Raw genomic sequence first — 27841 nt, 5'->3', positions numbered from 1 at the left:
TGGATTAACGAAATGTATTTGTGTCCAGAGCCTGAACACTTAACCACTGGAGTCCATAACCTTTTTTCTTTTTTTCCTTTTTTAATTAATTAATTAATTGGCTGTGTTGGGTCTTCGTTGCAGCACGTGGGCTTTTCTCTAGTTGCGGCGAGCGGGGGCTACTCTTCGTTGCAGTGCGCGGGCTTCTCATTGCAGTGGCTTCTCTTGTGGAGCATGGGCTCTAGGCGTGCGGGCTTCAGTAGTTATGGCACACGGGCTCAGTAGTTGTGGTTCGCGGGCTCTAGAGCACAGGCTCAGTAGTTGTGGCACACGGGCTTAGTTGCTCCATGGCATGTGGGATCTTCCTGGACCAGGGCTCGAACCCATGTCCCCTGCATTGGCAGGCGGATTCTTAACCACTGAGCCACCAGGGAAGCCCCCTTTTTTTTTTTTCTTGCTAAACTGTTTGGTTGTATTTAAGTTTGCATAAAATATTATTCTCAAAAGTAATAAAAGAATTTTATCTGAAAATAGGGCAAACCTGAAAAAACTTGCGACACAAAAATTACTCAGATCACAATTAAAAGTACTCTTCTAGGTAATTATGCCTTAGATTTGAGGACTTTTGTAGATTTCAATGATCTTGCTCAGGTCTAAAATAGCATAGAAAATAGAAGACACTCCCCATGTTCAAAATTTTTCCCCAAATTCAATATTTAATATTAATTAAAATACCTGAATAATTTCTTCACATTCCTGATTAATTAAACGTTCAGATATTTCAGGAAGGATACCTTTTGGATTGATCGTGGTTTTAAATTCTGGTTGTAAACACTTTAAAAGTAATCTGTACTCCTCCAACCTTTCAATTTTTTGGAAATCCCAACTTTCAATGGCTTCATAAAGTCCAGAATAACCTGAAAAGTAGGAAGAAAATGGGGCTTTTAGAACGCCAACTAAAAAATACTTTGAGATTAATATCTCAAAATCATGATATGAAAGAGAACTGAAAACATATCTGTAAATCACCTCCATTATTTATGATCTTTCAAAAAGAAAATTCAGTATTCATTTTAGGCACCCCACATTTCAGGTCCTCTAACAACGTTTACCATCTCTTAGGAGAAAGTACTAAGGATAAATTTGAAGTCTTACATTTGGTCTTAGTATGAAATCTTCCTTCCAAGGTACCCCATGGACTTCACCTCAGCCTCTGATTTGCCTTTCAAATGAGTCAAACCGTCATGCTATTAAGTATCTCCTCAGTGCAAATTAGTAAAAAAGGCAAAAAGAAATAGAAATTTTAATTCCTGCCCCTCAGGGGCTTACCTCCTACATTATTCCAAGAAAAGAATAGTAAGTATAATGGGAAATTTGAGGAGAAAAATTTATTTTCTACTGTAATAATCCAAGAATGCTTGGCCCTAAGATTCTTAGCAGAATAACCAGGCTTGTCTGACTATAAGGCCCACACTCTTTTCATTAGGCTATAAAGACTATAACCACAGGGCTTCCCTGGTGGCGCAGTGGTTGAGAGTCCGCCTGCCGATGCAGGGGACACGGGTTCGTGCCCCGGTCCGGGAATATCCCACATGCCGCGGAGCGGCTGGGCCCGTGAGCCATGGTCGCTGAGCCTGCGCGTCCGGAGCCTGTGCTCCGCAACGGAAGAGGCCACAACAGTGAGAGGCCCACGTACCGCAAAAAAAAATAATAATAAAATAAAAATAAAATTAATAATAATAATAGTACCTTATTAAAATGGTATTTTTATAGGAATTGAATGAGATAATATATGTAAAGTGCTTACATATCCCTGGCACATAATAAGTGCTCAATAAATTTTAATTATTGTGATTAATAATAAAAGTCATGTAAGTACCACTACCCAGAAAAAAGCATTTGTTAATATTTTGTCATATCCTTCCAAATATACCTATGCCAATATACCCATATTTTGAATGGGTGTCAGATAGGTTCATTGTCTTCCTAATATAGCTGATAATGATACATATAACATCTCAGAGGAGGTAAGAACACATGGCTTGACATGTTGATATCACATGTAGAGGACAAGGATGAAGGAAAGCGTATCTTAAATGGTTGAGTTGGATGGGGCAAGAATGGTCATGAAGGAGACCTAGTGAACCAAAGTACACAATGATTTTAAATCAGATAGTAGTTGAATTGATATTTCTTCAGTAAAAACTCATAAAATGAAAACTTTTGAACTTGATCAATCAACTGCATTTGTCTTGCTTAGATTTGTTCCAACAAGGGGCTGATGGCAGGTGCAGAGAAAATGGTTGAATGCCTTCTCAGATCAGACAAGGAGAACTGGCCGAAAACTTTGAAACTTGCATTGGAGAAAGAAGAGAGCAAGTTCAGTGAACTGTGGATGGTAGAGAAAGGTAGGGTATTTGGAAGGGTGGGAGGGTCTGAAAACATGCCCTTCCTCATAGTTCTACTTAGGGCTTCCTTCAGTCCTGCCTGTTTTTCTCTCACTGTCAGAAGCATTTCCCCTGCAAATACTCATGGTTACATCTCTAGTGAGAGACCAGCATGAAGTTGAGTTCTGGAAGGCAGGTGGTTTTTTAATCTACAGAATTAGTTAGGTTGTATATAACCCCTAACAAACCACTCTCATCCAGAATTAGCCCATCCTGCCCAAAGCACTTGGGTAAGGCAGAGTCTGAGCTCGCCGTCTGGGTTTAGATTATCAGAGAAATAGCTTGAAAATTCTAGAGTTAAATGTTCAAACTCCAGGACTCACCCCCTTTTCAGAGTAGAATTATGATGGACATTGCCTGGTTCTCTTGCCTGGAAGCCATCTGGAACTGAACTAGAACAGGATTGGAAAAAAGAATCTGTTGTGATTAAGTATCTGAGCCATCATTAGGCTTCCTGAAGCTAATAACATCTTCTCAGAGCATTATTTTAAAGGCTGAGTTTGGTAAACCATCTGAGCATCTGGTCTTAGCCTTTTTGTAGGCTTCTTTAAGATCACAAATTGTTCCAGAAATTATCTGTCTAAATATACATCTGATTTCTTGGGTCGGGTCAGGAATGGAAGACAAGAGTGTCTGCTAAATCGTGCTTCTCTTTGGTTTGATTGTAAATCACGGGGGAGCTTGCTAAAATGCAGATTCTGATTCATTCGGGGCTCAAGAGTCTGCATTTCTAACAAGCGCCTAAAGAAGTTGCTGGTCCATGTTTCACACTTTGAATAATAAAGTTCTAAATGACACTGGAGTTCAAACTCCAAATTGAGATTTCAATTTGAAATCAAAAAGATTCCTTTGGTTGTTTTAAAAGGTGGAAGGAGTAGTTGTGAGAAATCTTAATGGAAGTTTAAAATTTTAGTATTATGATCTCTTTGTAGGGCTTTCACCATCAAGATCGTAATCAAATAATGTAAAGATTCTAAGATGTGTTTTGGTCTCATAAAGGTGCAAAAGATGTCAAAATGAAAGGTCTTGAGGATGATGAAATGAAAACTTTGGATGTACAGGTTTTCTACCAGGAAGAACCAGAAAACCAGAATCTTAGTCAGAATTCATGCCCTTCTTCAGGTACTCAGCATCGTTTGTTCTTATCCATAATGATGCTCTTTAGGTATTTTGTGTGGGGTCATGTTTTGCAGTGCCAAAAGTCATAGCCTAATGAAAAGTTATTTAAGGAAAAGTCAGAAAGAAAAGAGAATTTATATTAAAATGGATACTTTCTCTGTAATTAGAAATGTCATTCTCTCCCTTCCATAGCTATTGCTAGCTTCTCCCTTTTTTTTTCTTCTTTTTTGTCTTCTTTTATCACTAAGTATTTGCATGTACACATTGAAAATGCAAATAGAGTCCTCCCAGAAACTCAATGTCTATGAAATCCAAAATCAGCCCTGCTTTCTAAAGAAATACTTCTACTCTTTGTGAGTCACCTGCTCAGTTTCCTCTCAAGATCTCAGGGCTGCAGTGTATGTTGATGAAATGTGTGCCCTGCACAGACCTGTGGAGCTGAGAGGTTGAGTGGGGCTGAGATCCAGCCTGTCTTGTTTGGCAAACAATACACTGAGGGGCTGTGACCTCCAAAAGGGGCTCCTTTCTCTAATTCTCACATAAGTTAGCTACGGCCCTATAAGGCCCACTTTATGTTTCTTGAAGCATATTTTCATGAGGAGACCAGAAAGTTGCATAATAAGCCATAGTAAAGAGTTACTTATAGGGCTTCCCTGGTGGCGCAGTGGTTGAGAGTCCGCCTGCCGATGCAGGGGACGCGGGTTCGTGCCCCAGTCCGGGAAGATCCCACATGCCGCGGAGCGGCTGGGCCCGTGAGCCATGGCCGCTGAGCCTGCGCGTCCGGAGTCTGTGCTCCGCAACGGGAGAGGCCACGGCAGTGAGAGGCCCGCGTACTGCAAAAAAAAAAAAAAAAAAAAAAAAAGAGTTACTTATAAAAGGGCATCAGGGAAACAATTAGGATCGATAATGAATAGTGTTAGAAGAAAGATGTGATTTGGGGATAACAACATGAGGTGAAAATTTATAGATTACTTCTGCAACCGAATGATACACATTTTTTGTTATTCCAGAATAAAATCAATGAATGTAAATTGCTTTCATTTTTTCTGACATGTAAAGGTCCTTAGTGAACTCACTTAACCTTTTAGAAATTCCCATTTTCTTTAAAATGGGTAGGTTGGACTCAACAGATGATTTCCAAGGTCTTTTCTAGCTCTTAATATTCTGTATGCTTATCTGTTAGTGAGAAAAGCCTCTGATTATTTTTTAAAACTTCTGATTCTATGAAGAGAGAATACCATGTGAGAGCCTGCAGAATTACGAAGCATGGTTGTTTGTCAATAAGAGATTACTTTGGGAGTTCATTATTCACAGTTCGGTGTTTTTCAAAGATCTAGGAGGGGTTTGTGGTTGTTTTGTCTCATACAGCATTTCCTTTAACTGGTGGCCATCTATCTTGCCCTGAATTAGGCCATTCTTGCTGTAGTTTCTCCTTATTAGGCTTCCATGATTGTTTCCGAAAGAAATCTTTGTGGGTTTGTTTTTTTTTTTCCTTTTTGCCATTGGTACTTTGTCATTGGGGGAGAATTCTGTACTTCAAGTCAGTGCAGAAGCTGGAATGGTTAATTAGAGACAAGGATTCTAAACTTTCTTGAATGAGGCCTTTCTTTCTAGAGACAGAATTCTTGTCTGTTGGACAATACCTGTTGCCTTGATTCCTCAGAGCAGTCACTGTTTGGTAACTTAGTTTTTTTTGTTTTACAGAAGTGCCTCATACTTACAGCCCATTGAAGCCAAGAAATTACCAACTAGAGCTTGCTTTACCTGCTCAGAAAGGAAAAAACACAATAATATGTGCTCCTACTGGTAAGCCAATTGCCATTACTGGTAAAGTTTGTTTCTCTATTTGCTTCCTTTTTTCCCCTTTATTGAACACTGGGACACAATGGGCAAGTTTCAGTTTTTTGATTGTTCCATTTGTCTTTTGAGACAACCATTCTATTAATATAGTCTCAAGGTATTTAAGGAACATGAGGAAGGAAAGAAAAATGCCCTCATTTATTTTTTTAAATTTATTTATTTATTTTTGGCTGTGTTGAGTCTTTGTTACTGTGCGAGCTTTCTCTAGTTGAGGTGAGCGGGGGCTACTCTTCATTGCGGTGTGCGGGCTTCTCTTGTTGCAGAGCACAGGCTCTAGGTGCGCGGGCTTCAGTAGTTGTGGCTTACGGGCTCTAGAGCACAGGCTCAGTAGTTGTGACGCACGGGCTTAGTTGCTCCGTGGCATGTGGGATCTTCCCAGACCAGAGCTGGAACCCATGTCCCCCTCATTGGCAGGCGGATTCTCAACCACTGCACCACCAGGGAATCCCCCGAAAAATGCCCTTTTTTAGCTTCCTGCAGGCCCTGACTGTCTGAATGCATGTTAACTAGGACGCAGCTTGGTTTTTCAGTCATAGTGTAAATTCTGCAGTTGTTAACCTGCCCACTTCACCAATTTACTAGTCAGCTCAGTGGGTTTAGGGGAGCCTAAAATAATGACCTTTCTACAGAAGTATTTTAGTATACTATTAGTTACATGTTGTCTTTCTCTTTATATGTTAAAAGGTTGTGGAAAAACTTTTGTTTCACTTCTTATATGTGAACATCATCTTAAAACATTTCCACAAGGACAAAAAGGGAAAGTTGTCTTTTTTGCTATGCAACTCTCAGTGTATGGGCAGCAGAAATCTGTGTTCTCAAAGCATTTTGGAAGACTTGGGTAGGTATAAGTTGGTCCAACTTCTTTTTCTCTAGCTTCATGTAACTGATGTGTTTTCTGCTTTGTGTTGCTTTTGGAAAACCATGATTCAAAAAATTTATAGTAGATTAAGCTTTTATATAATCTAGATGTAGTTCCTTCATGGATTCAAGTCTTTTTTGTTAGATAGACCTGAAATCCTAAATTCCTTTGATTAGCTCTTGTCGAATGAGTAAATGACTTAAGATAACTTTTATATTTAAATGGCACATTTAACTTTTTAATGATTTTATAATTTATTTAATATTACTCTTTTCCTTACTATTTTCTTTCTCAGTGGCTTACAAGAATTACAGTCAGCCCTCTGTATCTGCAGGTGCCACATGGAATATATTCTACTAGCAATTCTTCCTAGCTTACATTTATTGATCACTTACTATGTGTCAGGCTTTGTGCTGGCACTTAACTTTTCTCCAGATCTGTTCCTTTTGAACTTAGGGAGAATTTAATCCCTCAATATTCTGACCTGATATTTCATATCTTTGTGGTTCCTCATTCACATCATGGTTGGTAATAGGAAATTTCTGTCATTTTCCAGATGCAAAGTTGTAGGCATTTCTGGAGTAACACGTGACAATGTCTCAGTGGAACAGACTGTTGAGAACAATGGCATCATCATTTTAACTCCACAGATTCTTGTGAACAACCTTAAAAATGGGACTCTTCCATCACTCTCTGTCTTTGATGATATTTGATGAATGCCACAACACTAGTAAACATCATCCTTATAATATGATCATGTTTAATTATCTAGATCAGAAATTTGGAGGGTCTTCAGAGTCACTGCCCCAGGTATCTCTAAAGTCAGATGGATTTCTCAGAAGAGTTCTAACCTTCCTAAATCCTGTTTATTTACCCTTGTGGCCATACTGAGGATGTCCTTCTGAGATCCTGAGTGCACATTGTACAACTCATTCGTTAATTTTGATCGATTCATTCATTTATTCACTTAACAAATATGTATTAGGTGCCTCCATGTGTCACGCACTGTGCTAGGCACTAGGGTATAAATATAAAAAGACATAGTACTTGCCCACAAACAGCTTAAGTTTTGTGGGGAGCAAAATATGTGAGAATTATGTTATAATTTATGGTGATGGCACATGGTGGAGTGGTACAGAACAGAAATGACAGAGATCCTAAATGTGCTATGAAAGTAAGGCAAGACCTAACAGAAGTTAGGATAGGCAAAAACTAACAAGAGTTTACAAGGTAGACAGCTAGATGGTTTTCAGTAAAGGCTACTGTATGTCCAGAGGCAGAGAGTTATGAAGGAGCATGGGGTGCTCAAGAAGCTTGAAGTTCTTTTTTTTTTTTCTTTGGCCACACTGCACGGCTTGCAGGATCTTAGTTCCCTGACTGGGGATTGAACCTGGGCCACGGCAGTGAAAGTGCTGAGTCCTAACCACTGGGCTGCCAGGGAATTCCCAAGAATATTGAGGTTCTTGATATTTCCTGAGTGCAGAGCGTGAAGTAGTGAATAGCAGCTGGTGAGGCAGGATGGGAGAGAGGGAATGACTGACAGAACAAGATTCCAGGAGAGACCAGAGGGTAAGGGATAGGTAGGCAAGTAGATGCATTAGTACGGGAGAGCAGATGAAACACCATTTTTGGTGTCATCAGAGAGGAGTGTCTGAGAAGAGTCAAGACAGAGAGTATAGATGGAGGCAGGAAGGGTAGGGAATCCCTGGCATATAACCTCTCTTTTCTCTCGAATGTAGGAGAGAGAGATCGTTCACTGAGGATAATCAAGATGGGAATGGAGGAGGGAGCTCAGGGTGTATGGAGAGGATTTGAAATGGTCGAGACAGAACTGAGAGGAACACAGAAGAATCGCCTGGTCATATTGGGGCCAAATGAGGTTGGAAACCATGACTATGGTTTACTGATCTCACATTTGAGTTATGTTCTCTAACCTTAATAATTACCCGTTTAGGAAGCACAGTTTAAAAGAAATTCAGTATGGTGCCCATAGACAAAATTCAGTGGAAATCACATTTCTTACAGATTTTTCTTCTAGAATAAAATTGGTAGTTAACTAGATTCCTTGCTTGATTGAATGATTCAGTCATTCAATATTTGAGTGGCCATGAGAGGAAGGAATAAATACTTATTCGGAGACCATTAAACTAAATTCTTTACAAATGTTATCTTACTGAATTCACACAGCTACCGTTTTTTAAAAATTGAAGTATAATTGATTTACAATGTTGTGTTAATTTCTGCTGTACAGCAAAGTGATTCAGTTATACATAGATATACATCCTTTTTAATAATCTTTTCCATTATGGTTTATCACAGGATATTGAATATAGTTCCCTGTGCTATATAGTAGGACCTTGTTGTTTATCCATTCTATATATAATAGTTTGCATCTGTTAATCCCAAACTCCCAATCCATCCCTTTCCCACCCCCCTCCCCCTTGGCAACCACAAGTCGATTCTCTTTGTCACACAGCTACCTTTTTTTTTTTTTTTAAGTTTTTTATTTTTTGGCTGCACCACACAGCATGTGGAATCTTAGTTCCCCGACCAGGGATCGAACCCATGCCCCCTGCACTGGAAGCATGGAGTTGTAACCACTGGACCGCCAGGGAAGTCCCACAGCTACCATTTTAAATGGCTGTTGTTTCCCAGCTTTAGAGACAGCTGAAGATACTTGTCCAAGGACACACAGACAGTGTGACATGGCTGAGATTGGAATGCAAGCGTGTCTGATTTTAGTCCTTTTCCTTTTCAGTATGTTGTTCTACACATCATGGGGGAAACAAGGGTAAAGAAAAGTCCTGCCTTGAAAGGGTGTATTCTCTTGGCTTCTATGCTGATTTGTGTTTAGCTGCTGAGTAACTATTCAGTGCTGAGTAACTATTCCTGCATTTATTCAGTGCTTTGCCTAATGGGGACCTTTCCATTTTTGATGTCATGGAGAATGTCAGAAAAAAAAATAACGTTCTTGCTCTTTATCTGAAGTTAGTTTAAAAAACAGAACAAAACCTACTTTAGCAGGAAAGAGTTACATGAAGGGTTGTGGAAACATCATGCTATTTCCCAGACATCTAACGGTTTGGAGTGCTCCTCACAGGTCATTGGGCTGACTGCCTCGGTTGGCACTGGGGATGCCAGAAATACAGCTGAAGCCACAGAATATATCTGCAAATTGTGTGCTTCTCTCGACACATCAGTGGTAGCAACAAAGACAACTTGGAGGAACTGGAGGAGATTGTTTATAAGCCCCAGAAGTGTAAGTGGGATCCAGTAACAAGCCCTTTGGGACTTTGTTACTCTCTGCTATTCTTAGTGCAGGGCCATTTAGATGAACCCTGAATTTTTACCCTTCCTCTGTTTAGTGGAAAATATTTAACCCCAGACTTGGGAAGTAATCACATTTCCAGCTTCTTTCCCCAACGAAGTTCAGGAGTGGCCTGTAGACAGCAAACATTCTTACTCTTCATTTCTGCAAAACTCTTATAAATGTACTGGCAGTGAGAGATGGGTGCTTAGAAAATCATGTAGATGGCTCAGTCCTTCCCTGCTTTCCGTGCCTGAGGCAGACACTGAGTTCCCATTCATCATTTGAATATGTATCTGGTAATTTTGGTTGAAGTGAAATTATCTGAACTCATATTTTCCCTCAAAAGATCAGAATATGATTTTATTAATAAAATCAACTAACAAATGTTTCTTGAATATGAATGCTATATTAACCCAGCAAGGGAGATGGGTACCGAAGATGCGTATGAGTTCATCCCCTTGCTCTCTGAATAGCATATGACTGAATGAGTAAAAGGCAGAACATACATACCTGAAATAGTCAGGGAGCTGCTTGTAAGGAGTGTAGAGAAGGTACCCGGTCTACACCTTTTAATATCACGTACAACTTTCTTTATAGTCCAGTCCCCCCTGCCCCCTGAGTTTCATCTCCTCTCATGACCCGTAAGCCCAACCAAGTCGCATTCCTTGGGCTCCTCAAACGGGTCATGTGTTGTGTTCTGTCTCTAAGCTTTGTCCATCTGAGCATTTGCACATGACTGTGCTCACTCCTTCTTGCCTCTTTATCCCACGACACTGCCTCCCCGGGAAGAATGGGAGAGTCTTTCCCATGCTCCGTGACACCTTGCACATACTGTGTCACAGCACTCTGTGTGGTCATTTGGCTGTGTATCTTTCTCTCCCCTAAGAAGACAGACCTCTCTGGAGCACAGAGCCTGTTCTTTTCAGCTATCACCAGAACGCGGCATGTGGTAGATGATTAATAAGTTTCTGTGGATACAATGCAAAAATGAATGTTAGGAACATTGTGAACACTCCTGGGGGTTGGGTGGGAAGGGAGAAGATCAAAGAACAGAGACAGGGTTTAAAATGTGGCATTTTCAGGAACAAGATGGATATCAGACTTGTCAGAGCAGGGCCTATGTGTTGAGTAACAGGAAAGCCTGAGTAAGAAGTTGAATTAGACCCAGACAGTGAAAGAGATGTTAGAATCAGTGCATTAAACACTAGGGAGCCGCTGCAAGGTTTCTGAGTATTTGTTTTATCATTCAGATGACTTGCCTGTGAGCCTGGGGCCTAGGGTTTTACAGAGGAAGTAACAAAGGCAGAGAAAGGTTTGGAGAGGCATGCTTTGAACTATGAAGTGTGCTTCCTGAAAAATACTCATTTTCCTTTGATGGCTCTAGTTTTCAGGAAGGTGGAATCACGGACCACCAACAGATTTAAATGCAACATATCTCAGTTGATGATAGAGATAGAGTCTGGTAAAGAGTATCTTTGAAGAACTTGGTACCATAACTCTCGGTGAGAATAACCTCATTTTGTACTCTCTCCATATGGGAACAGCCATCTATTGTTCACTGGTGTCTTGCACTCTCCTTAATTCAGACAATGTCAAGACCATATCTAGAGGTTGACTTTCTTGATTATAGGTTATTCAGGAGCCTTCTTAGTCCTCCTTTATTTTCTCTTGCTTTTTTTTTCCTTTTTAAATCCAAAGTAAATCCATCTGGACATGCACACCTGAAAAATACTGTATTTAAATCAATTCATTGCTTTCGTGGCCTTCCAAATTAGCTTTCCATCCTGACCTCCCTATTTATATGAATGAAACCACCATTCCCGTGAAGGCTCAGATTCAAACCTAGGGGTGATCTTTGATTCTTTCTTCTTTTGAGGCTCTCATGAAGTCACCAAGTTCTGTTCTCCTTTTTAAAATTAATTAATTAGTTAATTAATTAATTCACCAGGTGTTGTGCCAGGTACTATGCTAGGTAATGGAAACACCAAGATTAAAGACAATCTTGCCCTCAAGGAACTCACAGTCAAACAATGAGAATCAGATGCGAATAGTTGCCATGCCGTTGGGCAGAGTTACACACTGGGCATCATGGGAGCATATGGGAGCTTAGACATGGACTGGGCTGCAGGGAAGACTTCCCGGGGGAGGTGATGCCTGAGACAGATCTTGAAGTCAGCCAAGTTAAGACGGAGAGGTAATCAAGTGAGGTCGAAAAGGCATCAGAGTGACTTCCCTGGTGGCGCAGTGGTTAAGAATCCGCCTGCCAATGCAGGGGACACGGGTTTGAGCCCTGGTCGGGGAAGATCCCACATGCTGCAGAGTAGCTAAGCCCGTGCGCCACAACTACAGAGCCCACGGGCCACAGCTACTGAAGCCCGTGTACCTAGAGCCCTTGCTCTGCAACAAGAGAAGCTACCACAATGAGAAACCCATGCACCTGCAACGAAGAGTAGCCCCCGCTCACCACAACTAGAGAAAGCCCTCACGCAGCAACGAGGACCCAACACAGCCGAAAATAAATAACTAAAATAAATAAATTTATAACAAAAAGAAAAGAAAAGAAATGGCATCAGACGCAGAAGGAAGGAGAGAGTGCAGTGAATTTTAAGACCTGCAAGATTTCGTGATAATTCTAACAAGTGAGTAGTAGAAAGGAGTGAGGCTAATGGAAGAGGCAAGGGCCAGTGAAGGGCCCAGTAGGCCAAGCTGAGTTTGAATTTTAGCCTAAAAGCAATGGGAAGCAGCGGGTGATTTTAAACTGATTAGTCCTGAGATGAGGACACCAGTGAATGAAGAGAGCCAAACAGAGGCGGTGGAGATGGGGTGGTGAAGGGAGGAGGCTTGTGCAGACAGGAAGTGTTCAGCTTTAAGGGCTAGCTGGCTTAGGGTGGGAATGAGAAGGGGGGGGGGGCAGGGTGGCGTGGCACCTGTGTGTGCGCCAGCAGGTGGTACTGGTTCTAGCGCTAGGAGCAGCTTCGACAGACACAGGTGAGTTCAGAGTTTTGGAGATGTTGAATTCTTGATGTCTGCAAGGTAACTCCTGGTGTCTCACCTTCTCTCACACTTAATTTGCTTTTCTCTTTCCTTTTCTTCCACAGCTTGATTTCAGACTTATTCTGACACCTCATTTGTCCACCTCTGTTTCCCATTGAACCCCCATTACCTGGCTCGTCTGCCTGAAATTACCAGTTTTATCTCGTCAGTGTCCTGCTGGCATCCTTGTTCTTCCAGGCCGAGCTCTAACCTGCCCATTTGCGCCCTGCTCGTGCAATCTGGTTCTGCTTCTCTTGCCAGGTTTCCCCTGTATGCTAGCTCTGTGACTTGGCATAATGATTTTGCTTCTCTGAGCTTCCATTTCCTAATCTGTAAAATGTAATATCTACCTCATGGGGTTGTGAACTGAAGTGAAATTTTAAATGTAAGACATGTTGGTTCTTGGTACATAGTAGGTATTCAGTAAACAAGCGTATATGTACACAGACACACTACTGAGAGGAATATCTGTGTACAGAGAGTAAGGAAGAAAATTAGAAGGCAAGGCATGCTTAGAACCTTAAATGACTGGCCAGATGGCACAATGAAAACTTTTTTTTTTTCAGAAAACTTATCTCAAATTCAAAATAGGAATTTTGGAACACAGAGATATGAACAGTGGATTATTGCAGTTCAGAAAGCGTGCATGGTGTTTCAGATGCCAGAGATGAAGAGAGCAGGATTTGTAAAGCACTGTTTTTCTACACATCGCATTTGTGGGTATGTGGCTTCTTTGGAAAAGCATATTTCAGTCGTGTCACCTACTGGGAGCTGCAATGTGGCAGCTGAGAGAGCATCACTTAGGAACTTGCCAGGTGGTTCTTATGAAGCAAACTCCAAAAGTTATCCCATTCAGTGTCTTCTTTGCTCTCTGAAACCTAGCACTAGAGGCAATGGGACAGAAACAAAGGCCGAGGTTGTATGTTGTGCCTCAGCATTCCCATAATTGGCATAATTGGAAAACACTGGGTGGTGATGCACATTATTGTAGATACGTGACCAGTGACAGCCATCTTTAAAGTTCAGTAGGTGGGCTGTGTTGCCATATCCTGAAGCACATGTCTTTCTGCTTTTGGTCAAGCCACATGCTAAGAAATCCAGAGTCTCTGGTTGTTTGCTGGCTAATCAAGAAGGTAAGCAACAACAACCATCATCACCTCTGCTTGTCGTGCCATTGAAAATATTTTAAAATGCACTCAGTCAGTATGAATTTGTAGAATTTTAATGAATTTAATTGACTATCTGGTGTAAGTGGTCAGCACCATCATTCTGAACAGGTGCCATTACAATTCAGTGATGGCTTTGGGTGTATAAAAAGGTTAAGTTGAATGTCTGAATTACATTTTTGTGTGATTTAATCTTTGACATGCATTTTTCTTGGAATTTTCTTTCTCCTCTAAGGTAGAATTCTAGAATCCAAAGTGATCCTAATTAATTAATGAGTCTAGCTAATTGAGGGGTTTTTTTTTATAGTGTGGTTCTAAGGTTTTATTATAGTACTGTTAGAGACCATTCATCTTAAAAAAAACTAAGTTGGAATAGATTTGAGACAAGTTTATTATTAAAATTAATTCTGTGTTAATTACAGCAAATTGAACTTGAGTACAGCGAATGCACTAGGCATTAGAAACATACTGAAACTGTTTTCACTTTCAACAGAGATACAATGATGCCCTCATTATCAATGAGCATGCTCAAATGAAAGATGCTCTGGATTACTTAAAAGACTTCTTCAGAAATGTCCAAGCAGAAGGATTTGATGAGATTGAGCAAGCGCTCACTCAGAGATTTGAAGATGGGTGGCATTTCCAGGAGAGGAAGGCCAGTGGAGCCTGGAGACTCCAAGGGCAGCCTACACATATTGTGTCACACTTAGCGACACGTGGTTATGCTCAGGGACTTGTCCCGGGCTTAAGAAGGTATTATACATGTCAGGACTATGATGCTTCAGGGAAATCTGGCACTTATGAAAAGAATCTGCTGCTTATACTATTTCTTGTTTTGAAGAAGGAAAAAATAATAGGATTTGCAAAGGATACATCCCATCAAAATAGTCAATTGATAGTAGCATTTTTTGGTTTAACTTTTAGTAATTTTATAAAGGTTTAAAAAATTTTTTTAAAGTGTTTTAATGATATTAAGACTGTAATTATATATATGTCTTTATAAAGAAGAAAACCAACATGGCTCATAATCCCACTGCCTTCATATTAAGAAAAATATAGGAAAATATTAACTGAAAAATCTCTTCTTCCTCTCTCAAATGCTTTTCCCAAAGGTAATTACTGTTAATTTTTTTTGCCTACCAAAGTATTAACTATACATATGTGTGCTGCTAAACACTGAACAACCAGATTTCTGGGGGAAAAAAATGTATGCATTTATCAGTATATTTAATGTATGCATTAAATTGATGGTTATTCCTCATAAAATTCTGGTCAGAGATTGGGAGATAAACTGTTTGAACTAGAGCTAAAGGTCACAGTGTGTTCTACGTTGCTAGAACTTATAAACCTTTTGTAAAATGTTCCCCTTTTGCAGAGAAGCTGCAGGAACTAGAATGTATTTCCATGGATCCCAGCAATGAGGACCCTAAACTCAAAGATCTCTGCTTCATCTTGCAAGAAGAGCACCACTTAAGCCCAGAGACCAGAATCATCCTCTTTGTGAAAACCAGAGCACTCATGGATGTAAGCTTCTTCCGCTTTGTGGGTAACAAATTGGCCCAGTACCATTTTATTGAAAAGATTGTCCTTTCCTCATTGCTTTGCAATCAAGCATCCATGTATGTGTGGGTCTGTTTCTGGGCTCTTTATTCTATTCTGATTTTCTGTTTGTTTATCCTTACACTAATACCTCACTGTCTCAATCACTCTGATTTATAGTAAGTTTTAATACCCATAGAGAAAGCACTTCATATTTTTTAATTATTTTCATCAATTTAAAAAATTTTAGCTATTGTATGGGTACCTACTGGTACCTCACTAGGGTTTTAATTTGCATTTCACTAATGACTAATACGGTTGAGCATTTCTTCATACACTTATTAGCCATTCATATATCTCCTTTGGTGAAGTATCTGTTCACATCTTTTGCCCATTTAAAAATGGGGTTTGATTGGGTTAATTATCATATTATTGTTGAGTTTTTGAGAGTTCTTTTTTCTGACAAAAATGTCCTCTGTCAGAAATGTGATTTGCAAATATTTTCTTCTGATCTTTTCATTCTCTTAACAGTATCTCTTACAGATTGAAAGCTTTAACTTTTGACAGAGTCCAGTTTATCATTTTTTTTCTTTTTGTGGATTGTGCTTTTGCTATTGTGTCTAAGAAACCTTTGCTTACCCAAGAGCACAAAGATTTTTTTCTATGTTGTCTTCTAGAAGTTTTATAGATTTACCTTTTATATTTAAGTCTACAGTCCCTTTTGAGGTATGGGTTGAGATTTTTTTTTTCTTTTAGCATGTGGGCATCCAATTGTTTCAGCATATATGGTGAAAAGACTATCCTTTCTCCATTGAATTGCCTTCATAACTTAAAAAAAATCAGTTGACTGTATTTATGTGGGTCTATTTCTAGATTCTCTATTCTGTTTCATTCATTTATACATCTATCCTTGCACCCATCCTACGCTGTCTTGATTACTGTAACTTTATAGTAAGTCTTTAAATCAGGTAGTATGAGTCTTCCAACTTTTTAATTCTTTTCAGAATTGTTTTAGCTATCTTCCTTTACCTTTCCATTTTTATTTTAGAATCAGCTCATCCACATCTACAAGAAAGTCTGCTGGAATTTCATTTGGCATTACATTGAATCTATAGATAAAATTGGGGAGAAATGACACTGTAACAATATTGAGTCTTCCAGTCCATGACCATAGTATATCTCTTCCTTTATAGAGGGCTTCTGTATTAGTTATCTAGTGCTGATAACAGATTACCCCAAAACTTAGTAGCTGGAAACAACAGACATCTGTCATCTTTTAATATGTATGGGTCAGGAATCTGGAAACAACTGGGTATTTCTGTCTCAGGACGTCTCATGAGGCTGCAGTCAGGGTGCTGGCCATGGCTGCAGTTATCTCAAGGCTTGACTCAGAGGACCAGCTTCCAACCTTACTGTGTGGCTTTTGGCAGAAGATGTGCTTCGCTCACTCACGGGCACCTCTCCACAGGCTGGCTTCGCAACATGGCCTCTGGCTTCCTCTAGAGTGAGTGATCAAGAGAGGTTGAGGTCAATATGGAGGTCACAGTCATTTTATAGCTTCAACTTGGAAGTGATTCCCCTCAGGTCTGCCATATTTTGTTCATTAGAAGCAAGTCGATAAGACACACTGCTATATTTAAAATAGATAACCAACAAGGACCCTGTATAGCATAGGGAACTCTGCTCAATATTCTGTAATAACCTAAATGGGAAAAGAATTTGAAAAAGAATAGATACGTGTATATGTATAACTGAATCACTTTGCTGTATACCTGAAAGTGACAACATTGTTAATCAACGATACTCCAATATAAAATAAAAATTAAAAAGAAGAAGCAAGTCAGTAAGTTCAGTTCACACTTGAGGGGAGGGGATTAAACAGGATCTGAATACCAGCAGGTGGAAATCACTCAGGGCTACCTTAGAGACCACCTGCCACATATTCTTTGGTTTCTTTTATCAGTGTTTTGTCGTTTTCAGCATACAGATTCTGCACATATTTTGTTAGACTTATACCTAAGTATTAATGCTATTATAAACCGTACTTCTAATTGTTTGTTGCTGGTATATAGAAATACAACTGATGTCTGTATATGGATCTTGTGTCCTGAGATCTTGCTAAATTCACTTATTAGTTCTACATACCCACTATTCTGAACCTTGCCTTTTTCACTTAAAAAATATCTAAGAGATTAAACCATATCAGATTACAAAGATCTATACCATTATAGTTAATTATTGCATAGACTTCAATTACAAGAAGCTTTTTTCCCTCAGGTTTATTAGTCTGAAAACTACTTAAGTATACTTGTCTGTATACTTTTTTTTAATTGAAGTATAGTTAATTTACAATGTTGAATTTATTTCTGCTGTACAACAGAGTGATTCAGTTATACATATACATGCATTCTTTTTTATATTCTTTTCCATTACGGTTAACTTTAAGTTTTTTGCGTATATTCAATATTGAATTAATACAGGTAGTATACAAATAGTATCCAACTGATAATTGCTTTGTATTTTCAGGCTTTAAAGAAACGGCTTGAAGAAAATCCTAAGCTCAGCTTTCTCAAACCTGGCATATTGACTGGAAGTAGCAGAACAAATCAGAAAATAGGTATTTATATATAGTGGATTAGATTTAGTATACTATATACATATAAGAACATATATAATATATTTGAATTCTTTCTTATTGCTTGTATCAGTTGGGGTTCAACCAGAGAAGCAAAACCAGTAGGAGATTATACATACATACATATATACGTACATATATATATATATAGAAACATACATATGTTGTACACAGACACACACACAGGGATTTATTACAAGGAATTGACATAGACACTTGGACTGGCAAAGCAAGTCTGAAGTCCATAGGGCAGGTGCAGGACCAGGTGGAACCCCACAGGCATGAGCTATTTGGAGTCTCTGAGCTCAGGGGTCACCTAAGCTCTCTTTTAAAGGGCTGACTTGATTAGGTCAGGCCCACCTAGGATGAAGTCCCTTTTGAGTAACAATGTCAACTGATTTAAGAACTTAAATTACATCTGCAAATTCCCTTCACAGAAGCACCTAGGTGAATATCTGGGGACTGCAGTTCAGCCTAACTAAGTGGACACATCAGAAAGCCATCACAGTGCTCAAATGCCAGAAATTTGTAGACTTTGCCTCCTTCCATAAGTCCTATAGACAAAACCAAAGTTTTTCTTTTAATATTGTTTGAGTATGTTACTCTCTTGCTCAAATTCTCAGCCAATAGATTAAGATTAACTGGAAACAGAAATGTTCTCTTTCTATTTTATTGTTATTCTTTAAACTATAGATACTTTATAAAATATTATATATCTTGTAATTTTTAAAAAAGTCCTAGAGATAATCCTGAAATCTAGGTAGGGGGTTAAAGGATGAAAGGCTGGGCTTCCCTGGTGGCGAAATGGTTGAGAGTCCGCCTGCCGATGCAGGGGACACGGGTTCGTGCCCTGGTCCGGGAAGATCCCACATGCCAAGGAGCGGCTGGGCCCGTGAGCCATGGCCGCTGAGCTTGCGCGTCCGGAGCCTGTGCTCCGCGACGGGAGAGGCCACAACAGTGAGAGGCCCGCGTACCGCAAAAAAAAAAAAAAAAAAAAAAAAAGATGAAAGGCTACCTCTGTTGTCACCCAGGAGGATTCTAGGTGGCCGGTCCTCATCCTGACGTTCTCACAGCCATGCTCCCCATGCCTCAGTGACAGGCAATGACAGGTCCTTACTGTATCTCTTATTTAGTGTTATTTATAATAAGCAGTCCCCTTGCTGCCAGTCCTCGGTTGTCACCCTTGCACTTTCCCCTTATGCAAAATTTAAACTTCATGAATCTAAAAAGTAAAGTCAGATTTTGAAAAGTTGGCTTACCAAATGAAGTCCAGCACCACATTACTGTGGTTGGAATTCAGAGTTCTCTGCCATTTGGCTCCAGCATGAGTCTAATTTGATTTTCAAACTTTGTTATTCCTCCACACATAAGCACCCGGAAACTATTTTCATACTTGTTTGTTCGTCCGTCCCTCCATTCATCCGTCCGTCCGTCCGTCCATCCATCCACCCGCATTCGTTTAGAACTTACTCTGTTCCAGTCACTGTGTATCTGCCAAGCAGCGTTCCCCTCCTCCTAAGACTAGACCACCAGGGAGGGGTATCCCTCCTCCAGGCCCCGCAGCACCCAGTTCCGCCCCCATTTCATTGCTCATCACATTGAATTGTAGTTTCCTATTTATATCCTTCTTCCACAAACTAGGAGCTCCTTGTAGATAAAAATGAACCTTTTCACCATTCTAGCCTTATCTGACAGACCATAACTGCTGAATGAATATTTGATGAACAAATGGATAAGTTCAGAAATTAGTGAAGTATGGTGTCTGTCTTGGGCATGTTCATTGTTCAGTAGAAATGATGGTGGAAAAAAATTGTTTTGGCCTCAACAAAATATATCTCAAGATTTTGGCTTTCTATATACTAGGGAAAAAATGGAACTTTTATAAATTCAGGACTTCCCTGGTGGAGCAGTGGTTAAGAATACGCCTGCCAGTGCAGGGGACACGGGTTCAAGCCCTGGTCCGGGAAGATCCCACGTGCCGCGGAGCAACTAAGCCTGTGTGCCACAACTACTGAAGCCCGCGTGCCTGGAGCCCATGCTTTGCCATAAGAGAAGCCCCTGCAATGAGAAGATGTACACCACAATGAAGAGTAGCTCCCGCTCACCACAACTAGAGAAAGCCCACAGGCAGCAACGAAGACCCAACGCAGCCAAAAAAAAAAATATATATATATATATATATATATATATATATATAAATTCTATTAACTCTGAGGTGGAGACCACTGAAATTCTTTCCTTCTCAGTGTATCAGTGGCTGGGAACTGCATACTGCTGAATCCTAGACTTAAATTCAAAGCCCGATTCTGCTGCTAGCTAGCTGTCAGTTTACTATACCTCCAAAACGTCAAGATCTTCACCTATAACAAAGGGGAATCTTAACGTTTGCCACATCAACCTAAAAGGGCCTTGTGAAATTCCAGTGAGTGAGTAGATGTGAAACGGTCTTGTTAGCTGAAAACTGCTGTGCATGTGCAAATGTGCTAAAATTAGCTGTTAATATTTTTGCAAAAAAATCAATATTTGTTTTGATATACCATGACCAAAGCCACATAGCTAGTAGTTGCCACAGCTGGGATTTTAGGTCAGGCAGACTTGTGGCAGAGTCCAAGTTGTTGGACCCCACCTTAAATATCCTCTCAAAAACAAAGACAAGGATAGGCCCTATCGCTAAGGGTTGTTGTAAGATCATGAATGTAAAGCACTTATCACGGTACCTGGCATGTTGTAAGCATTCCATAATTAATAGCTATTTTTTCAAGGGTAAAGTTCCCTCTTGGTGAGTTATAGCTGCCTTCTGACTCTGACACAGGAATGACCCTCCCAGTACAGAAGTGTGTATTGGATGCATTCAGAACTGACGGAGATAACAAGATTCTGATTGCCACCTCAGTTGCTGATGAAGGCATTGTCATTGCTCAGTGCAATCTGGTCCTCCTATATGAGTATGTGGGCAATGTCGCCAAAATGATCCAAACCAGAGGTAAGAAAAGCTTTCATACCATTACTAAATGGCTGCCATTTTATCTGATTTGTGAATGTGTCTGTCATTCCAGCCTTTCTCCTTTACTGTGACCAATGGCACAGTGGACCCTGGTATCATTGGCCCTAAAGGTGGCTTACTTGGTCAGGACTGGGTGGCTACAGTTTTGTCCACTAACCTATACTCCATTTTGGTTCTTGTTCACAATGAATACTGATTACTGGACCGACATTGGCTGACATATTTATTGAAGGATAATTCCAACTTTGATTGACGCTTTGGCAGTCACATGCAGACCTTTTCTGGTTGTGCTTAGGTGCTGGTGGGCTCCCTGTATTCCAGAAGAGACACTCCAAGGAGTTGTGTCCCACTTGAACTAGACAGTCTCCTAACTGGTCTCTCTTACTTTTTCTAATTTCCATAACAACGGCTGCCACATCTTTTTTTCCAGAAAAACAGCTCTGAGCATGTCCCTTGCCTGTTTAGAAACTCCAGTGTTTCCCCAATTTCCTTGGTGTTAAAGCATTTTCAAAATCCAGCACCCACTTATCTTTCCAACCTTATTCCGCATTCTTCCATTTTATTCATTAGCCACTTCAGCCTACCTGACTTTATCATTTCTTCCTTTTTGAAGGAATTGTACAAGTACTGCTTCTGCTGACCTTTGTTTTTCCTCTTCTCCTGCCTCCACATCACCTGTCCCTAATTCTCCCAGCTGGCAATAATCTCTAATTTGAATGCCCATGACCCTTTTATCCATCTTTCTTTTTTTAAAAAAAAAAAATTATTTATTTATTTAGCTGTGCCAGGTTTTAATTGTGGCATGCAGGATCTAGTTCCCTGACCAGGGATCAAACCCTGGCCGCCTGCATTGGGAGCACGGAGTCTTACCCACTGGACCACCAGGGAAGTCCCTATCCATCTTTCTTTTTTTTATAAATTTATTTATTTATTTTTTGGCTGTGTTGGGTCTTCGCTGCTGTGCATGGGCTTTCTCTAGTTGCGGTGAGCGGGGGCTACTCTTCCTTGTGGTGCGCGGGCTTCTCATTGCGGTGGCTTCTCTTGTTGCGGAGCACGGGCTCTAGGTGCACAGGCTTCAGTAGTTGTGGCATGTGGGCTCAGTAATTGTGGCTTGTGGGCTCTCAGGCTCAGTAGTTGTGGCACATGGGCTTAGTTGCTCTGTGGCATGTGGGATCTTCCCGGGCCAGGGCTTGAACCCGTGTCCCTTGCATTAGCAGGCAGATTCTTAACCACTGTGCAACCAGGGAAGCCCTCCCTATCCATCTTTCTTATAGCAGTTATCATTTTCCACCTATATTCCGGTGGTTGTGAACATATCTTATTTCCCCATTTCCCCATCTGTTTATTATTCATCTTTGGGGCCCTCACCATGTCATCCTGAGGGTTCATGCCAGATTGTCTTTAAGCAGTATTTCTAATAATGTGCCTGTCCAGTCACGCTGTACCATGGAGACCCCGAGGGAGCCTGCCTAAGGTGGGCTCCTTGTTTATCCGAATGTTTAATATGCAGGTGCACACCTGAGTTAGACTTCATACTCTACCAGCTCAGCTTTTCTAGAAAGTGGGATTCAGTGAACCAAAGTTGAATTTTAGGAATACCCCTATTTCTTTCATATTCTCAGATTTATCAGAGTTTTAAGTCAAAGACACCAAATAAAATATTTATTTTCTAATAGGCAGAGGAAGAGCAAGAGGGAGCAAGTGTTTCCTTCTGACTAGTAATGCCGATGTAATCGAAAAAGAAAAAATAAGCATATATGAAGAAAAAATGATGAATGACTCCATTTTAAGCCTGCAGACGTGAGATGAAGCAGTATTTAAAGAAAAGGTAAGTCTTTGTATCTGTGTTACTCTTTCAGAATCTGACTGTAAGTCACAAACAGTCCCTGTTTGTGAGCATGGCTGGTACCTGTTATCATATTGCTCTGAGTGTTATTTTACTTTACTATTCCATTCCATTCCATTCCATTCCATTCCCTGCACTGTGCGGCTTGTGGGATCTCAGCTCCCTGACCAGGGATTGAACTGCGCCCTTGGCAGTGGAGTCCTAACCACTGGACTGCCAGGGAATTCCCTGAGTGTTATTTTATTTTACTTTAAAAATTTTTTTTAACATTTCTATTTATTTATTTAGGCTGCGTTGGGTCTTCATTGCTGTGTGTGGGCTTTCCCTAGTTGCAAGTGTGCGGGTTTTCCCTAGTTGCAACGAGCGGGGACTACTCTTTGTTGCCGTGTGCGGGCTTCTCATTGCAGTGGCTTCTCTTGTTGTGGAGCATGGGCTCTAGGCACATGGGCTTCAGTAATTGCAGCACACAGGCTTCAGTAGTTGTGGCACACGGGTTTCAGTAGTTGTGGCACGTGGGCTCAGTAGTTGTGGCACGTGGGCTCAGTAGTTGTGGTGCACGGGCTTAGTTGCTCCACGGCATGTGGGGGTCTTCCCGGACCAGGGCTCGAACCCACGTCCCCTGCATTGGCAGGCAGATTCTTAACCACTGCGCCACCAGGGAAATCCCCAGAGTGTTATTTTAGAACCATAAGTGTATGCTTAAAATTTCACCCTGTGGTGAGCATCAGATTCATTCTGCTTTGAGTCTCAGTGAGTTAAAATATATTGTATTAGTGCTAATACCAGAAACTATGTTTTTAGATCTAAAAGGCAAACTGAGCTAAAATTGCTCTTAAGTTGACAGTTCATTATGAGCACTACACCCTAACACTGCAAGACACAGCTCTTCTTAGTCTTTTCCTCAAATCTCTCTCTCTCTAACATCCAGAGTCCTCAGGGAAAAGCTTCCAGTGCACTGTGCCTGGGAGGTGTGCCCAGTGTTGGAAGTACGTAGGTATGGATAATAGTGTGAACTTTGGAGTGGCGCACTGATTCAGTCCAGCATCTCGGTAGTGACCTTAGTTTGGTTGTAATTTCCTTTATAACACAGAAAAATGGGGGGCAGATTGGGGAAACACACACATACACACACACACACATACACCCATGCTTTCTGCAGACCATTTGCAGAGATTTTATCTCAGACTCTTTGGAAGCATTGAACTCTGCAGGTCTGGGGCAGGAGCTTTAACATTAGAATCAGTGGTTCCAGTCCCAGTTCTGCCACTTACAAAATGTGTGACTTCAGGTAGTTCCTCTTTGAGATCATCATTCTCCTTGTTTGTAAAGTTGGGAAAATAACAGTATTTGACTCACAGGGTAGTTTGGGGGATAAAGTGAGACATATGCATTGCTTCCTACAGTGCATGGTATAAAATAAGTGCTCAAAAATGGGAGTTGTTACTGGACAGAGGCGTGAGGCCTACTTTAAAACTTCATGAAGATGAGTCTTACAATTTAGTAGACCGAGTCAATAGGGTTCATAATTTTGAAAAGTCATAATTTGTATGCTCAAAAAAGTATTGAGAAGCAATGAATGATCTAAAGCAAACTAATACTTATTTTAGGAAAAAATTACAGTGTTATGTCAGCGTTGACTCATTTTAAAGAACATTTCTTCCTAAAGTTTGGAGAACAAGATATTTAAAAATACCTCTTCCACACTTTCACTGAACAGAATTGAAGGGCAATTCTTTAGTTCCTCTTAATTTCCCTCCTTAATTTTACTTAGGATAGGGTTTTTTCACTGAGCCACTTCTCCATTTTGTAGAATACAGGGACACTGCTAATAAAGGCTTTAAAACCATGTTAGCTTTGGCATAATTCTTTATCTCCCCCACTGAGTAACAAGGTGCTTACACTCACATGTGGCAGAAGCAATAGAGTAAAAGTCTTGAGGCAGACGGAGGCTGGAACAAACACATAGACATTCTTTTGTAGGCAGTACACCTGGCCATAGAGTGGGGTGAGGAGAAAATGGTTTAATATCTGTTGAATTAGGCTATTTAATAGCATTTGGGATTCCCCTAACACCCACAGATCAAAAATGGGCAGAGGTGGTAAAGAATCAGCAAGGGCCCAGCACAAGTGCAGCCACGAGTCATTGGCAGCTGGCAATGCCATGGCAGCTGGGAGCTCAGAGTCTTGGTGTCGTCCCTGTCCTATCCTGGTGACCAGCCTCCACTGCTCTGTTGAAAGAAGAAGACCTTGCTTTCAAAGGCTTAGGAGAAGTATAATAAGCTAGGGAAAACCGTATGCTCTTAAAACTAAAAGGAATTATGGTTCTTGGGGTAAGCCCCCTTTCTCTGGTGTTTTGTTAAGGGTTGGGCATTGGATCTGAGCACCTGGGCCCTTCATATCAAAGAAACTCTGCAGAAGAGAGGGAACCAGTTCAGAGATCTCTAGGGTAATCCCTGGGTAGGGGGAGGGAGACTGTACACTTTCTTCTCTGCACCCACAGCTGCATTGTCCATTGTCTACGTGTGGCTGACCTTCACCAGAGCACTGTGGCCCTTGGGGAATCTCTGGTTACTCTCCAGCCATCTGAACATGTAGAGAGCCCAGAATCATCCAAGAACTTATTTCTATGATGGAAGCTTCAGGATCTGGTAGTATTTCATTCTGGAGGAATAAAGTATAAAGGATATTTTTCACAGTTCTAGTTGTGGAGGGTCATTTGAAATCAAAATGAGGAAGCCTACTTTCCTTTCTTATGAGTAGAGAATAAGTTATGGGTTGAAAGTTCAATTTGACGGAATAACTTCCAACGTGATGTGTACCCATGACTGCACGCAATCGGGGTTTCATAGTTTCGCTCTTTCCACCTCAGTGCAGGGAGTTAGGCTGCTTCTCGACCACAGGTGGGCAATGGGGAAGCAGTGTGCTCTAGACTTAATTTGTGACTTTGGTTGAACCTCTTTATCCAGTTACTGAGTTTTACTTAGTTTTCAGTATAGCAGTAATAGTTAGTTTTAATTTATTAGGATTTATATTTATTGCCTTTAGTGACATTTAAAATATTTGAGGTTATTAATATTTAATGAATTTTAGTATATAATTGAATATCATTAGATATAAGTGAATCTTTTTAATTGGATGCCCAAAGGGCAAGTTTATATTTCTACCCTCTTTCCTATCAAATCCCCCCCACCGTGAGCCTGCATTAGGTAGTGATCAGAACCGTGTCTGAGAAAAAGAAATTAAAATTGCTCATAGGGAAATGTATATCATGTAACCCAGGAATTTCACTTCTAGAATTTACCCAAAGGAAATAACGGGATTAAATATACATAATGCTACAGTTTACGGCAGTGAAAACTTGAATTGAAAATAGGAAGCATTAAGCATCCTTTATTCTTACAAAAACAATGAAGATAATTTCAAGTCGGATGGGGTGGGGAGTTGGGGGACAGAAAATCATATTTTGATTGTTTTCCTAACCTATATTCCAGGCCTAAATTTTTAAATATAGATCAAATTTTATTTGAATTTGAAGTGCTTTAGAGATCAATGAATTCTCTATGGATGATCAGTAACCAATACAAGATATACGGGGGTGGGACATTTCCATTCACAGTGACAACAATAACTGTGACTCATACATGCAGAACATGGGCTCTCCACCAAGCCCTGCAAATGCTTGTTTATTTATATCAACGGGCCTCACAGAGTTCCATGTGGTAGAGCCTCTTATTATGTCATGCTCCAGGAGGGAAACAGAGGCATGGAAGTTTTCAGTGTCAGTAGACCACACAGCTAGTTAGGGGTGGAGCTGGCAGGGCCCATCTGTTTAACTACTACATCTATTGGCCTAACCAGAAATGTTTGAAGTGTAAATAAGGACAACTAAAAAAATTTTACTTAGAGATAGAAGGTAGATTAAGACAAAAGAAATGCCATGCTCTTGAATGGAACGACTGAATATTTTAAAGATGTGCATTTGCCGCAGATTCTCTTATAGGTTTATCATAACCCATAATCAAAGTATAAATGATTTTTTAAAATTTATTTCTTTATTTCTTTTTGGCTGCATTGGGTCTTTGTTGCTGCGCGCAGGCTTTCTCTAGTTGCGGCAAGTGAGGGCTACTCTTCATTGCAGTGCGCGGGCTTCTTACTGCGGTGGCTTCTCTTGTTGCAGAGCATGGGTTCTAGGCGCGCGGGCTTCAGTAGTTGTGGCACGTGGGCTCAGTAGTTGTGGCTCGTGGGCTCTAGAGCGCAGGCTCAGTAGTTGTGGCGCATGGGCTCAGTTGCTCCGTAGCATGTGGGATCTTCCTGGACCAGGGCTCAAACCCGTGTCCCCTGCATTGGCAGGCGGATTCTTAACCACTGCGCCACCAGGGAAGCCCTAAATGATATTTTAAGTTGGTAAAATGGTTCCTGAGTTTATACAGAAGAATAAATAAATGAAAATAGCTATGACATTTCTGAAAAAATAACTCATGAATGGGTATTGCCCTACCCAATACTAAAGTACAAATCACCATCATTAACATTTGCATGGTTCTTAGCAAAAGACTAGCCTAACAGACGAGGCTAACAACAAGGAGCATTAAAGCTACGCCAGGCAGCCCTGAGCAATTATTAACTCACCTTACCTCCCAACAGCCCACAAAGTAAATGCTATTACTATTCCCATTTTGTATAATAATTGAGGAAACTGAGGCACTTGCCCCAAATCACACAGCTGCTGAGTGGTAGGAACAGGATTTGCACCTAGGCTATCTGGTTCCACCTGGAACACTTGATAAAAGAGGCAGCACCACAAACCACTGGGACAGAGCAGATCCTTCTACAGCTGATACTGTGGAAATCACCATGTTTCTTCTTCCTTTATGATGTTTCAAGTTTTCTTCTTTTATCATGTCCTTCTGTTTAGAGAACTTCCTTTTGCTCTTCTTTTAGGGAAGGTCTACTGGTGAACAAATTCTTTTAGTTTCCCTTCATCTGAGAATGTCTTGATTTCCTCTTCATTTTTGAAGGATATATTGCTGGATATAGGTGTCTG

General features: G+C 40.6%; 1 protein-coding gene across 1 annotated transcript in view; it reads left to right on the top strand.

Moving 5' to 3' along the window:
* Nucleotides 1-3451: 3451 nt before the first annotated feature.
* The window catches only part of RIGI (RNA sensor RIG-I), a gene marked incomplete at its 3' end in the record, with an annotated part of 28908 nt that continues 4518 nt past the window's right edge, over nt 3452-27841 (top strand). The window contains 17 exon segments of the mRNA XM_082842565.1: nt 3452-3548; nt 5250-5351; nt 6090-6243; nt 6821-6964; nt 6966-7074; nt 9365-9473; nt 9476-9523; nt 10959-11031; nt 11033-11076; nt 13174-13269; nt 13272-13327; nt 14267-14432; nt 15149-15297; nt 17839-17929; nt 20760-20930; nt 22628-22752; nt 22756-22779. Of these exon segments, the coding sequence (XP_082698691.1) occupies nt 3467-3548; nt 5250-5351; nt 6090-6243; nt 6821-6964; nt 6966-7074; nt 9365-9473; nt 9476-9523; nt 10959-11031; nt 11033-11076; nt 13174-13269; nt 13272-13327; nt 14267-14432; nt 15149-15297; nt 17839-17929; nt 20760-20930; nt 22628-22752; nt 22756-22779 (1743 nt within the window). The 5' untranslated portion in view covers nt 3452-3466.

The sequence above is a fragment of the Leucopleurus acutus genome (genome assembly GCF_964270905.1).
Source record: "Leucopleurus acutus genome assembly, chromosome: 7".
NCBI lineage: Eukaryota > Metazoa > Chordata > Mammalia > Artiodactyla > Delphinidae > Leucopleurus > Leucopleurus acutus.
This window is presented reverse-complemented; position numbering and strand designations above follow the sequence as displayed.